Source organism: Neophocaena asiaeorientalis, unplaced genomic scaffold (genome assembly GCF_003031525.2).
Source record: "Neophocaena asiaeorientalis asiaeorientalis breed wild unplaced genomic scaffold, Neophocaena_asiaeorientalis_V1.1 scaffold104, whole genome shotgun sequence".
Taxonomy (NCBI): Eukaryota; Metazoa; Chordata; class Mammalia; order Artiodactyla; family Phocoenidae; genus Neophocaena; species Neophocaena asiaeorientalis.
In genome coordinates this window covers 2,418,640-2,433,191 of record NW_020175679.1, presented here as the reverse complement: position 1 = coordinate 2,433,191, position 14,552 = coordinate 2,418,640, and the positions used below count along the sequence as shown (strand labels likewise).

General features: G+C 58.2%; 1 protein-coding gene across 1 annotated transcript in view; it reads left to right on the top strand.

Moving 5' to 3' along the window:
- The window catches only part of AHRR (aryl hydrocarbon receptor repressor), a 75,105-nt gene extending 60,563 nt beyond the window's left edge, over nucleotides 1-14,542 (top strand). The window contains exons 6-11 of the mRNA XM_024731950.1: nucleotides 5,067-5,196; nucleotides 6,102-6,238; nucleotides 7,796-7,983; nucleotides 10,523-10,584; nucleotides 10,815-10,959; nucleotides 11,300-14,542. Coding sequence (XP_024587718.1) covers nucleotides 5,067-5,196; nucleotides 6,102-6,238; nucleotides 7,796-7,983; nucleotides 10,523-10,584; nucleotides 10,815-10,959; nucleotides 11,300-12,293 — 1,656 coding nt within the window. The 3' untranslated portion in view covers nucleotides 12,294-14,542. The remainder of the gene's footprint in view (nucleotides 1-5,066; nucleotides 5,197-6,101; nucleotides 6,239-7,795; nucleotides 7,984-10,522; nucleotides 10,585-10,814; nucleotides 10,960-11,299) is intronic.
- Nucleotides 14,543-14,552: the final 10 nt, after the last annotated feature.

Genomic DNA, 14,552 nt, shown 5'->3' with positions numbered 1-14,552 from the left:
CCCCCCGTTGGCTGGGGCGAGGCGGCGGCCCCTGGGGGATGGAGAGTCCCCCGAGGCGCCCACCCGCTGGGACGCTGGCGAGACTGGGACAGGGGTGCTCGCCTGGAGGTCGTGGACGGCCCCGCGGGGCCGGGGTACCTCTGCCGGCAGAGGGGAAATACCTGCAGAGCCGGGATCAGAGCCAAGCGAGGGAGCGGGGACAGGCCAGACTGGCGTTAAGAACGAAAATCTCCCTGGATGGGCCGAGCACCAAGGGGGTGCCCGAAGCTGAGGGCAGCGGAAGCCAAGGTGTGAGAGCCCGGTCCCCGACAGGCTGAGAACTGAGGTCCGCCTGAGCCCCTGAGGCCGATGGGGCCCGTGATCTAATTTCCATGAAAATCCTCATTCGAATCGTTTTCGATTCCTCCCACGCTCGTTTCCAGGTTGACTTTCCCGCCACCCGGACCCGCACAGAGTGACCGCCAGGCCCTGTCCTGGCCCCGGGACCGTCTGGGCGGCCTCGCGGGCAGCGATCGCGCGGTCACGGCCTGTGGCCGAACAGCGGGCGGAGGCGCGGCCCCCCGCGGGGGCGTGGCCTCGGGGAGCCGGCCCCGCCCCTTCGAGTCGGGGTCGCCCGACTTCCTCCTCCGCGCGGTGGGGCTGCGAGGCCGCGGCCGGGAGCCCCAGGGGGCTGGGGGCGCTCCTGACGAGGGAGCTGGGCCACCCGCTCCGCCTCTGCAGTCGCTGTGCGGAGGCCGCGCTCGCACGAGGTCGGGGGCCGTGGCCGGGGTGCAGGCTCGGGCTCAGGGTCCCCTGGAGCAGCGCCCCCTCCAGGACGGCAGGTGACTCCGCGAGGCCGTGGGCACGAGGGATTCCAGACCCAAATAGCGAAGCCTTCCACGTGCTCCCCTGGAGGTCGTGTGCAGGATGTGGATCTAGAAAAACGTGGTTCGGTCTGCCTTTTGCGTGCTCAGAATTTCTTTTCGTTCCCATCACTGTCGCCTGAGTTGCTCTGTGAATTCTCCAGACACCCCAGAGCCACCTGCCTTTGGCTGTAATTCGAAGGTCTCACCACCCGGTAGGACCTTCGTGGGAAAAGCCCTGCAGAGGAGACCTGCTTCCAGGTCTGAACTTGCTAATTGGCTCTTTTGGTTTCTTGGAACTTTGTTATTTCCGCTGAAGCGTTAGAAGTGAAAACAAAAAAAAAGTTTTGCCTTTTATTATAAAGAAATTGTTTCCAAATGCCATTAAATCAGGCCGTGCCTCTAGTTTATGCAAAATATTTCATGAACATGTTAGGATTGCTTTGTGCTATTGTAAGCTTCTTGTGCAAAACGCCTTACAAAAAGTCAGGAACCAGGTATTTCCTGTCACAACCTGAGTGCAGCGGTTCAGTATCTTGCACTTAGCGCTCTCTGAGACGAATGGATAGGCTTTAGATGTATATTTTAGTTGCTGTTACCGTTTGCTGTTTCAGGATGTTGTCTGTTCTCTCGGAGGTCTGCGGTAGGGGCAGCTTGTCCCCATGTGAACCGGGGCAGATGTGAGGGCCTGTGGAAGGAATCCACGGGCATGGAGAGTGGATGTGCGCCCTCTCTGCACAGAAAGTAGAGATGGTTACTGCTGGAACGAGCCGTTTGTGAAAACAGTTGTATCAATACTTTTATCCTCAACTCCGCAAAGGGTGGTTTAGAGGCAGGATGAAGACCGCCTGACCCAACCAAAGCAGGGCCTGTTTTGTGCTGTTTGAATCATTGTTACCTACTCTCTCCCCTCCTTCTCACGTTTCCCACCATTTATATTTCTTGACCTCATTTGTAGGAATCAGACCCTAGGAGATTAGGAAGGACGAAGGGCAGCCACACTAGTTGCTACCAACTTGGTTTCCTCACCCCAGATAACTGGTCTTCAAATTCACCTTGGTCAGCGATGTCTCCTCCAAGTCAACCTGCCCCCTGTGCCTGTTAAGCCACAGACCCACACCTTGCGTCCCATTCGTGAATCATCTGAGGTGTGTGGAGACGGCAAATGGGGCAGCAGGGAGGCCCTGGGGTTCTGCGAAGCTTGGGGTCACCTGCCAAAACGCACCAGAGAATAACCTGGATCACAGTGCCTGTGTATCAGTTTATGGTGAGACGTATCCAGCGCTCACAGGTCAGCACAATTGTTTTCCTTTAATCAAAACCATGGAGGGGAAAATGCCATCCATCAAAGCAGGATGGAAAAACACCAGATTCCTAGGAATGAGTCAAGCAAATGATATGCAATATCTCCACACAGAATATAAAACATTATTTAAAGAAGTTAAAGAAGATCCAGGTAAATGGAAGGGTATGCCATATCATGGACTGGAGGACTCGATATTATTATCATAAAGACATCAGATCAGGTTATAGAATGACATTAATTAATAACACTGCCGTAAAAACTGAGCAGCTTCTCTGGGAGGAAACTGACAAGCTAATTGGGGATGCAGAGGGCTGAGCATTCCCATCGGCAGGGCGGTGGGGGGTGTGATTTTCCCTGGGACGTACAATCCCGGAGACAAGACTGTCTGTCTAGCTCAGTGGCTGAGACGTGTGGGGTTGGTGGAAGAGGGACAGGTGGACCCACAGGACAGAGCGGAGGTTCAGAGCAGCCGCGGGTTTACAGTGAAGCTGGTGCTGCCGAGAGGTGGGCAGGCGCTGGTCTCGTCAGTAAATGGTGCTTCGTGAACTGGATCCACATGAACAGAATGAGTCTTGACTCCTACCTCACACCATGCACAGTCAATGTCGGGTGGGCGGTGGAAGCTTCTAGAAGATAACAGGGCAGAGTTAGGAGGTATATGAGGACAGAGTACACAGACAGGACAAAAACTCTAAAACCCTGTCCATGAGGATAGATTGATGAATCAGGCTGTGTCAGACCCATTAGGAGAGCAGCAGTGGAGGCCAGAGAGTGGAGAAGAGTTTTGCAAAGGAATCCACCCAAGAAAGGACTCCTGTCCAGAAGGATGAAGAGCGCTGACAAACCAGCAAGACAGCTCGACGGAAATTCATGGGAAAGACAGAAGCGAGCAACACGCACACACACACCCCCACATCTAAAAACCAATAAACATGTGAGAAGATGTTCAATTTCATTAGTCTTCATGACGTGCTAATTAAAACCATCAAAAGAAACCATGATGCATCCACCACCGTAGCTCAAAAAAAAAAAAAAGGGTTGAAAATACCAAAGGTTGGCCAGAACATAAAGCAACTGGAGCTCCACACACTGTCACGACGGAAGTGCGCATTCGTGTGCTCACTTTGGACGGCTGTTTGGCCTCTTCCACTAAAGCTGAGGCTCTGCTCACTCCACGACCCACTCATTCCACTCCTGGGTGTGCATCCAACAGAAACGCCCTCGAGGACACAGCAGCAGCCTCTGTAACAGGCTCAGACGGGAGATAACTCAGAGGGCCCAGCAGCGAGTGGAGTAATCAGTGTGGTATGTCCTGACAGTGGAGTACCACACGATGGTGGGGCTGAAACACCGCCGTCACACGCACAACTGTGATGTGACACAGAGGTCACAGCGCTCCATTTACATCCAGTATCAGCCGGCAGTGCGGGGTTCTGCGCCACGACCGCCTCTGGGGAGGGTGGAGGGAAGGGGTTCTGAGATGCTGTAGGGGTCCTGATTCCCGACTGGGTGGTGAAGCTGCATATTTATGATGTGGGCACTTTTCAGACTATGTGTTATGTCTGAATCACAAAAGTGTATTAGGAAAGCATGGCTATGGGATGTGCCCTTGTAACCATAGAGCTACCAGGTGAGGTGGGAGCCTCTGGTGAGAGGGAGCCTCCAGGTGAGGCTGCCAGTTGCCAGTCGGGTGAGAACCAGAAGGTGCGGCAGGTGCCACCAGGTCTCAGCAGGAGGGAAAGTCAGGTGTGCCCACGTCCACCATGAGTTGGTCCCCAGTCACGCCAGACTCCCTGACGCTGGACAGCACTGACAGAGGACCACAATCACTTCTGACCTCAGGGTCCTGTTGTTCCTGTGAAAACAGCGTCTTGGACTGGGGGGCGCACAGGGGATAGAGTCCGGCCTTCGAGTTATGATCACACTCATTTTCTAACTTTCTGAGGCTACCCGTTTGATGTCCGGGGGCCAGTTACAGGAGGAGCCTGTGGAGAGATGCTGCACCTCATCCACTCTGGGTGGGGTTACCTGTTACCTTCTAAGGAGGTAACGTCATTTGTGAGGCGCTTTTCCTCCATCTAGTGTTGCAGGGATCCAGTCGAGAAATGATGGAAACTCAGAAATGGACCAGTTGAAGAGGTCACAGACAGCACCTGGCAGGCTGGGCTCCCAGGCGGGTAATGAGTGATGCCCTTCAGTTAAGAGAGGGTAGTGGGGAGATGTGCTCCAGGCTCGTCATCTGTCGACACTCTGCGGACGTTTTTGCCGACAACAGCAACCGTTGAGTCTAATGAAGCCAGTCTTCGTAGTCCGTGGCAGTGGCCTTTGTGCCGCAGACCGCAGTTTCCCAGCATGGACCTGTGGGTTGGCCTCTGCGTTCGGGGCCCGAGCAGGTGGGAGGATCCAGCACCAGAGAGAGGGCTGTGGACTGGTGGGTCTCTGCGGCGTCCTACCGGGGTGGTGGTGGTCAGGCCTGGAGGTGCTGGCCTGGCCCCCATCTCACCTGGTGGCCCCCAGCTCACTTCACAGGGATGCTCTTTTAGTTAACTTTTGTGATTCAAGTATAACAGATAGGCTGGAAAGTGACCAAACACAAACGCACAGCTTGGTGAGGTTGGAGTCAACTTGGAAAAGTGGGTATCTTGACCCCAAGTGACGTTTGGTCTCTGAGTCCCCGACCTGCCCCTGAAGGCACCGCCTGGCCTGGGGGGCACTCGCAGTGTGCCCGGCTCTGTGCCTCGTGAGCCGGGTGCCTAGTGTCCAGGCCATGTGGTCATGTCCTTCGGGGAGGGACTTTCTCTTCACAGGTGTGACTTGCCTTTGACAGATGGAGGAGACATTTTCGCAGTTATTAACACTGGAATAAAGTGTGGAGATTCACTCAGGGTAAGGCTAAAATGACTGTTGCCATGTTCCAGACGGACGTGATGCACCAAAATATTTACGACTACATCCACGTGGACGACCGCCAGGACTTCTGCCGGCAGCTGCACTGGGCCATGGACCCTCCCCAGGCTGGGTGTGGGCGGAACCTGCTCTCAGAGACAGGTGGGTCTTGGGGGGGCCCTGGTCTAACTCAGACACGGATCGCCCCCTTTCCTTCCCATCCAGTTGGTGCGGTGTGGATGCCCCCTCCTCGGAGACCTCGTCCCGCGCCCCGCCCCGCCCTCCTCCAGCCCCACGTGGCTCCCGAGTGCCCCTGTGTCTTGGGCTGCTGCTCTGTGCCCCCCGGGGCGTGGTGTGAGGCCGAGAAGCCACGGTACTTGTCTCCGGTTTTGCAAACTCCCCCTCAGACACACGTCTTCCAGGAAATTCCTTCCACTCACTTTAGATTTACCAGAAAAAATCCCCCAGAGACTGTTGTCTGTTCAGGGACGTTGCCCGCTGTGAGCGAGACCTCCTACAAAGTCCCGGATCCGTGGCCCCTGCCCACTGGACACACCGGGCAGGCATCCAAGTGCCCAAGAGACTGCAGAGCCGACGGGAGCTCGAGGGGAAGGGCGGCGTTCATCTGGGGTCCAGAGCTGGGGGAGGGAGTGCTGGCTCTCCCACACGTCTCCCCACGAGCAGTCCGTGATTCAGGAGGACTTTGCAGCACCCCTTCACGCAGCAGCATGAGTTACCCTGTAAAGTTAGAGAAAAGCGCAACCCCCGGGTGCCGACACAGCTTTGTAGAGCTCAGAACCAAAAACCCTGAACTGGTCAACAGTCTCACGTGTGGTTGTCACACACGCGGTTGTACCAAGACACCGTTTTCGAGGGCAAAGACCTGACTTTGTCAGGGCGGCTGGCTCTGCGGGGGTGGGGGCGGGAGGGATGCTCAGAGGCAGGTGTCAGTTTGGGGCAGGCGTGTGTGTTATGTGCTGATAGCTCGCTGTTACGTTACGAACTTGCTTATCAGAGTGTGTTTCCGGTTTCTCCCTGACCACCACCGCCTGTGCCAACGCGGCCAGGAGAGGACGCCGTCCTGGGGAGGCTGCTCCGGGCCCAGGAGGGGGCCGCGGGCTGGCCCACCGAGTACTCGGCCTTCCTGACGCGGTGCTTCATTTGCCGCGTGCGCTGCCTGCTGGACAGCACCTCGGGCTTCCTGGTGAGTGAGCGGCTGCTGGGCGGGAGAAGCCAGGGGCCGGGGTGCTGGCGGCACGCGGGCTCCGGCCTTGATGTGGCAAGGCTGAGAGACGGCGGGCGAGCGAGAATGACTCCCGCCGGGGCGGATGAAGCACTGGCAACCCCCTGCACCCCGCTGCTCGTCTCTTATTCAGGCAGTCAGCTGGTTGTCCAGAAAGTCTTTTGTTCTGATCATACTTTGTTCTCAGTTCTGTGGGAAACTAAGGTAGTTTTCCCTCTACGTGAACGTAGGTAGATTTCACTGTACAGTGAGGCAGAGATCGAAACCTAAGCTGAAGTGAAGCTGTGTCAGAAGCACCGAGTAGAGGAAACAAGCAAAAGAAATCAGTTTGAAAAGTGTCTCATCATATTTTACCGCGAGGTCGGTCACTGCACGTGCGGGAAAGGGGTCCGGCACGGGCAGCGGAGCGCCGAGGACAGGGCAGTGGGCAGCGGCATCACGTGGCCCCCGGGCTCACCACAGCTGCTCCTGAGCCTGTGCAGAGCCTGTCCGCACCCGGCAGGTGGGGCTGCCCACGGGAGCCCGTTGTCGAAACTTCAGGAGTATAGAGATCCAGCTGATGGTAGGTTGGCAGCTCGAAATCAGCCACGGTGGGAATTTTTACACCGAAGAAATCGTCAAAAACTAAAAGTCAGGGCTTTTTCCCTCTGGAGAGCTGGATGTTAAAGATGTCCCAGCACCACTGCCCTGACTGCGCCACCAAGCATGTGACCATCACACAGCAGGTGCTCTGCAGGCATTTGTTCACCCAATAAAGTCATAGACAAATGGAGGGATGGACAGATGGATGGGTGAATGAAGGGATGGTGGATGGAGGGAGAGATGGATGGACAGATGGAAGGATGGAGGGAGGGGTGAATGGACAGACGAGGGATAGGGAAGGAGTGCAGCCACACTGTGGGCTTATTCCTCCATCCAGGGCTGGGGCACCCTGAAGTCACCTGTGAACTAACTCAATTATAGATCAACTCTTCCATAATAGGGAGATCTTTTATTTTCTTTTATCACAAACTCCAGAGTTACTTTCTGGCTTTTTAACTCACACCATGTGCTCCAGATAAACAAATCAAGTTGTCCCTAAGTTTTATCACCATGGATGACAATTGTCAATGAATGACAATTTGGAAGTGGACGGTTAATGTAGAACAGTCCTCAGAGATGATCTGCTCCAGCAAATCCTCCTGGGGGGCTGCCTGGTGGCTCCGGCCAAGCCCATGCACATTCACGCCCCCGAGTGAGGGCTCGCACACCCTCACACCCATGAGTGCACACATGAGAACACGCTGGAAGGTTAGAGGATGTTACGGGGATGCCAGAGAAACCCCGAGTCATTCAAAGGCGGTAGGGAGCGCCTGTCCCAGGGGCCAGCGTGGAAGATGCGTTGGTTCATGGCTCCTCAGAGACTTGGGATCAGAGCTCTCTGGTTTTCTGTCCCCGGGAATGTGAGCTCCACGGCCTTTGACCGCGTCGATGATTCACTCTGTGAACATGCCTTCGCTTCTGTCTTTGAAACACCAGACGATGCAGTTTCAAGGGAAACTAAAATTCCTGTTCGGGCAGAAGAGGAGGGCCCCGTCGGGAGCCGCCCTGCCCCCTCGGCTCTCCCTGTTCTGCGTCGTGGCGCCCCTGCCTACTGCGGTGAAGATGCAGAGTGTGTGTCTGAGGGCGAAGCACAGGGTGGACGCCTCGGCCACGCCGGACACAAAGTGAGTCAGAGCCCCCAGCAGCCGCGGTCCCATCCTGGTGGTTCAAACACAGCGTCTCCACACTTAGTATCTTCTGTCTGTCCCTCCTTCGTTTCCAGCAAGGAATGTAATGAGAAGCTTGCTGTTAAAGTTACTACGTCACGTAGGAAGCAGCTATTAGAAAACAGAAAACCTTTCACTGATACTTGTGGACTGTAGCGCCGAACACTGCTGCATCTCTTCCTGCCTAAGCCCTCCACTTACCTGGGCCCGTGTCCCCCGTGGGGGACAGGAGGCCGGACCGCAGCCTCCCTGCCTCTCTCTGCGTGTCCTCCCTCAACACCAGGCCCACCGCCGGGGCACACGCTGCAGACAGGCGTGCCGCACACATCGCCCCACCCCCGCGACTTCTTGGCTCTTCGGAGTTAGGTTTTCTGGGAGATTCCTGTCTGTAATTTCTCGGAATGGGTTAGGTCTGTGTTGCATGGGTCAGGTTCTGGGAGAGATTAAGATGCTGTGCGCGTGCAAACCGTGTTTCCCGTGGTGCGAGGGAGACCCCGGGGAAGAGGAGAGACGTCTGAGGTCTGCCTTTCTTCTTCCTCAATACCCTCCCCTGTGCCGCGACCAGGGGCAGAATGTCAGGAGACCTGAGTCTCCAACCCGCTTCTTTGTCCTTCCTCAGTACCCAGGTTCCCCTTTGACCTCAGCGCCCGTTCAGATGACCGGCCTCTGAGCCCCCTGCGTCCCCATTCCTGCCCCGGGTTTGCAGGTGGAGCCATGTCTTCACGGCCTCTGGGTCTCGCACGTGCCGGCTCGTTAAGACAGCAGTTTTCTGGAGCATTTGAAAATTAAATACATACCCCTTCGTTTTTACAAAGGTAGAAAATGTTGTAAAATAGGAGGAAGGAAAAACAGAATGCCCGCGGGGAAAAACTCCTAAAATAAGAGTTGTGAGGTGCGACAAAGCACGTAGATTACGCTCGACCACACCTACGCGTGTCTTGCCGGCGGCGAGACAGCTCTGCCGCACCTGCTTTCTCCCCACCGCCTGGGCTGACGCTGGCGAGAAATACCCTCCACCTGCCTTTGCCGTCTGAGTTCTCTGCTTTCGAGCTCTCTGGCCCGATGATGGTAACTGAGCCCCACACGATGAGCTCTCCTCTCCTGTGTGTTTCCCCAGCCCTACAAACGAGATGGAGGGAAAATCGTCCCCTCCTATCGCTTTTCCTAGAGGCCCTGCTGCCCCCCGGCGGCCACGCGGGGAAGCGCAGGTGTGCGGACGGCACTCCCAGCCAGGGCCGCGCAGGAGCCCTGAGCCTGGGGCGGTGGGTGCGGGCTCCCCGGCTCACCTGCCACTGCCCCGGGCGGCGTGGACACCTGGACGTCCCTCGGAGGTCTGGCGAGGGTCTGTGCGGTGAAGGTTAGGGTGCCGCCCACAGAGTGACCGTGCAACGAATACTAGATACACATTGTACAGAACATCATTAAAACTCGAAGAGAGGAAGAGCCAGCCAACATTTTAGGAAGGAAGCAAATAGCTTCTCTCGACTTCAGGTTTTCTGGAGCTGAATTCAGCTCTGACCTGAATTCCTGACCGGCCTCGGTGCCTGCGTCATGCCCGTTCCCTTCTGAGCTCAGAGGCTGTGAGGAAGTAACCCGGGAGCCCGAGGCCCAGGAGGGTTGCTCCGGAAGGGACGTCGTGGTCGCTGGAAGGCATTTCAGGTCCTTCACAATTTTTCCTGAACGGGACTTCGTGATACCCCCTCACACCTAAATGTTCACAGGATCTGCGTGTGTGATCTGCACCCCGCTAAGGGTGACACTCCAACCTCATGTCCCTGTCTCCATCTCTGTCTCCATCTCCACCTCTGTCTCTGGCTCTGTCTCTGTCTCTGGCTCCTACAGAGACGCCCAGAAGATGGAGAGGTAGGGCCAACGGCAGTTCAGGAAGCTCTGGCTGCGGTGCCAGTCGGACGGGGTTAGAATCCCATTCTCGTACCTGCTATAGGGGCAGCTTTAGGCAAATCACTTAACACCCGTGAGCCTTGTTTTTTCTTTTGAAATATGAAGAAAATATGATCTCCCAGGATAAGTTGCACATTGCCTTAGGATCTAAGATTACAAGATCTGTGAGACGCGTGCGTGTGCGTGTGTGTGTGTGCGTGTGTGTGTACACACTCCCCTGGGGCGATGGCTCAGTATCACTAACTTAGTACTCACGATGACTTTGTAAACTACCGCAAATAACTACTGCAAATCAGAGGAATCTGTATTTCCATGCTGACCACGCAGAAGAAAACAAACGCACTGAAAGTCCTCTTAGGCGCATGTCTGCTTTCTGAAGGAAGTTCATTAGTGCTTCATTGGCCTGAAAGGTGATGAGAGTTGGAATTTTCAGCAAACCTGTAACTGGGAAGAGGCTTTGCAATCTATACAGGCTTAAAAAGTGTGAGTCATTGTATCTTCTGCTCTTGGGTGTGACAACAACACGGGTCGTGTTGTCATTTCTGCCCTCACACACGTTTCATCTGCGCGTTTTGCTGTTTCCTGTCCTTCGCAGAGCAAAAGCTGCCGCAAGTCTCTGTGAACCAGAATTGCACGGAAAACCCAGTTACTTAGCAGGTACTTGTTAAATTCTCCATCTCGTCTTTTTGAAATGGGTAAAATGACCGTGCCCCTGGAGACATGCTGCGTTCTGTGGCGATGCGGCCTGGAGGGCTGGGCGGGAGGACGGAGGGTGCCCGGCCCCTCGGGCATCGCGGGGAAGCCGTGCGTCATGCGTGGATGGTGCCGAGGATGAGGCCTCGCCCAGCCCAGGCGCGGCTCACCCCCCCTTTTCTGAATCCTGGCAGGGAGGGGCAGCGGAGGAAACGGCCTGTCCGTGTTCAGGAGGCCCGCAGACGCCTGCCACTGGGGCCGGCTGGCAACCCGGGGCCCCTGCCTGTGCCTGCGGGGCGGCCACGACCTCCTCCACCCCCACCCCGAGGGGGCCGCAGGGTAAGTGGCTGAGGCACAGCGTCGGCGGCCTTGACCACGTGGCTGAACCTCTCTGTGGGATGTGGGGATGCACAGAGGGTGCCCACACCCACTCCTCACCCTGGAGGGGTCGTCATCACTCACGTGGGGACCACGGCCGTGGCTCTGCCCATGGTTTGGACCCCCGGGTGACGCCCGGCCTCCGTGCTCACCTTTGCTCAGAAACCCTCTCCCCTCCCAGGCCCCACCCGCCCTCGCCTCTGGGTGCAGCCCCGGCAGGTGGCCGGCACCATCGTGATGCAGGGCCTCCCCTTGGGCCCCCGCTACCCCTGCTCTGTCTGACGGGCGTCTCTTCCCACAGGGATGGGCGAGGAGAGGAACTGGGGGGGGTGCCGAGGGGCCCCTCCTGCCCAAGGGAGCGGAGGGACGTCCCCCCGTACAGCTGCCACCTCGAGACACAGGGACCCTCGAAGCACCTGAACTGGACGCCGGGGAGACACGGTCAGGACGGCGGCGCCAAGCTGAAGCTGGAGCCCGGCAAGGGTGACCCATTCCCCGCCGCGCAGGCCCGTGGCGCCTGCCTGCCCTACCCGGGCACCCAGGGCACTGTCCACGCCGTCAGGAGTTCACCTGGCTCTCACCAGCCAAAGCCTCCCCCCGGGCCCTGCGCCAGCCGGACCAGCAGAGCCTTGCGGGATGGCCACCAGGGCCAGGCTCCCCTTCCCACCAGCTGCCCCTTCCCTCAGGGGAGCCTGGAGGACGGGCTTCCTCGGCCGGGAAGGCAGCGTCTCCCCGCGGGGTGCTATCCCACCGAGGACAAGCTTCGAGGCATCCCAATGCCCCCGGGAGCCCCGTGTAACCCCATGTTGTCACTCGATGTGCCCATCAAGATGGAGAGCAAATCTGGGTCCGAGGATGCGGCGGATGGCTACTGTGTGTCCCCGAGCCAGGCGTGGCTGGGGGCCAGCGACGTGGCCAAGAGAGAGCTGGTCACTTTCCCTACCAGGATGCACCTGAAGATGGAGCCGGACTCCAGGCACCCCCTCTACAGCCCACCCCTGGGGCCCGGCCTGCTGGGGGCCCACCCCAGGCCCGGCAGGGAGCTGGCCCCGTTGCACCCCGCACCCTGCGCCTGCCTGGAGCCTCCGCCCCGCCTCTGTGCTGGGGGCCACCAACCCCCGAGCCTGGGCTGTGACTGCCAGGCTCCCGGGCCTGTGCCTGTAGTCAAGCTTGAGCCCCTGGACTCGCCCCCGTGGGCCGCTCACGGCCAGGGCGGGGCGCCCGGGATGCTCCCCAGGAGTACCTTGGCGACACGGATGCCACCCAGAGACCCCGAGTGCTTGTTCCTGCCGTAAAGCGGGCGTCTGCAGAGGCTGACGTCCGTCCCTCGGCCGGCCGGGATGGCGGTGCAGGGGCAGAGACTTTCCTGAGGGAGGCGTGTGCAATAGCAAATCCTGTATCCCGTCCAATGCCGCTGAAGTTCTTAATGCAGAGTGGTCTTAGGTCTGCTCAAGTGTGACAGTATTGCCCTCTAAGGGGACACGGTTTCTCAGAAAGAGGCCGGAGGGAGCTGGGCCGCCCGGCCGGGCCGCACTCGGCGCTCCGAGAGGTGCAGCAAGCAAGGGCAGGCGACCGGCGACCTGGCCCGACCGCAGCACCCAGCGCCCCCGCTTCCCGGCTTCCCCGACGCCGCCTCCGGCGAGTGGACCTCGGGGAGCAGCCTCACCCTGGGGGTCCCACTGCCGAGACAGCAAGTTGGGAATCAAGCTTATTGAGCGGCAGGTGACCACTTGCCCGATCCTGGGCGGAGTCCAGAAGTTCCAGGCGGAAGAGGCTGTCAGCACCGGGCCGGCACTTCACCACTACGACGTGCGTGTGCCTGAGGCGCTGGCGCAGGCTGAGGCCGGCCCGGGGGAGGACTGGCCTGATCCCACCCCGTTCCTCCTTCCGCGAGCGTCTCTGGTGTCGTCAGGGGGCCCCTGAAGGTGGTTCTTGCTCATCTGCCTCTCACCGCATCACGCAACCTAGTTTACAGGGTCTGGATCTGCAGGTCTAGAGAAGTACAAGATGTAGGGAGAGGAACGGGTTAGCCCAGTTGTCCGGCTGCCTCGCTGACTCTCTAGAGGTTTTTAAACGAGACGCCAGTCGTCACCCTAGGAGGAGCTATTAGAGACAAGACAGACAGGTAATGCTTTATAAAAACGAAGAAATCGTGGGGACTTCCCTGGCGGTCCAGCGGTTACGGGGGAAAGTGCAGGTCACCTGCAATCACCAGGGCTCAGGGCGAAGTTCACCGCGCCTTCCGGGGTGACCCCACGCCACGGGTGCAGTTAGTACGGGACACGACACCAGGGGACAACATCACCACCGAGCAGGAGGGAGCTGGTCGGAGACCCCCCTGTGCTGTGGTTGGAGACCCTCCTTACGGATGTGACCACCCGCCCCGGGAGGCTCGGGACGGGCAGGGGCCCCTTGCAGCCCCGCCACGTTCAGCGGGGGGTCTTTCTGTCCAGCATCTGTGGCTTTGGGGTGTCAATGTTCAGCTCCTGAGTTACTGCTGAAGCTGTTTGCTAAATGCATCGTCACCCTGTCAGACTCGGGACTGGGCTGGCAGGACTGGGTCTTCTGACCCTTAGGCAGCCGTCTGCTTCGTGGAGAGGCTTCCCCTGGGGGGTATGGTGGGAGCTGAAGGTCTCTCCCTGGACTGACAGAGGTTACTCGTTGGAGCCCAGGGTTGGGAGTCATCAATTTGTGGCCTCCTGGGATCCCCGAGCCCTGCCCAGCAGCCTGCTTATCTCTGCCCAGCCCCCGGGGGCCTTGCAAAAGTGACATCGGTGTTGTGCTGTCCCCCCGGCCTTGCCAGAGTCTCCCCCTCCCCGTCACAATGGCAGCCAGGCCGCCCGTCGGGACCACCTGCTTCCCACCCTCGCATCCCGCTGGCTCAGCATCCCTCTCTACTTAGTTCTCACGCTGAGCCCAGCACACCTGATAGATTTCATCCCTAAGACAAGGGGTGGAATATCGGAAACTTCCTCCTTCCTTTCTATTCACGCCAAGTACCCAGCTCCTTGCGGGCAGCCCTGCACCGTCTCTCAGAAGTAACTGTCAGCCTCTCTGGAGCTCCCTCTGAGCAATGTCACCCTCGGCACAGGGGTGGGTCCTGGGATGCACCGGGGCACCCCTCAGTGTGACGCCTGCCCTTCCCATCTCAGGGTACAGCAGACAGGTGCGCTGCATGCGCGTAACACGTAAGTGGGAAAACCCTGGACCGAAAAGATGGAATTGAGAGACACCATTGCATGTTTGCACGCTGTAGCCAGATCCTAGTGTAACCGAAAAAGAGCTGCAGGCTGAAGGACATTCAGCTGTCCCCGCCCATGAGGGCCACGGTGCCCCAACATTTCAGATGCACCCACTCTCCTGGGACCAAGTGCACCAAATTGGTCACGGTTGGTGGGCGGACAAGTCGTGCATTGCCGATGCAGAATTCAGCATCTGGACATCAGCGCTGCAGGTCTTGCGTTCTGGAGAGGCCATCATGCTCGGGGCCCAGGTCCTGACATGCTAGGTCGGTGGGAACAAAATGTCTCTCAGGGCTCTCCTGGTGGCGCAGT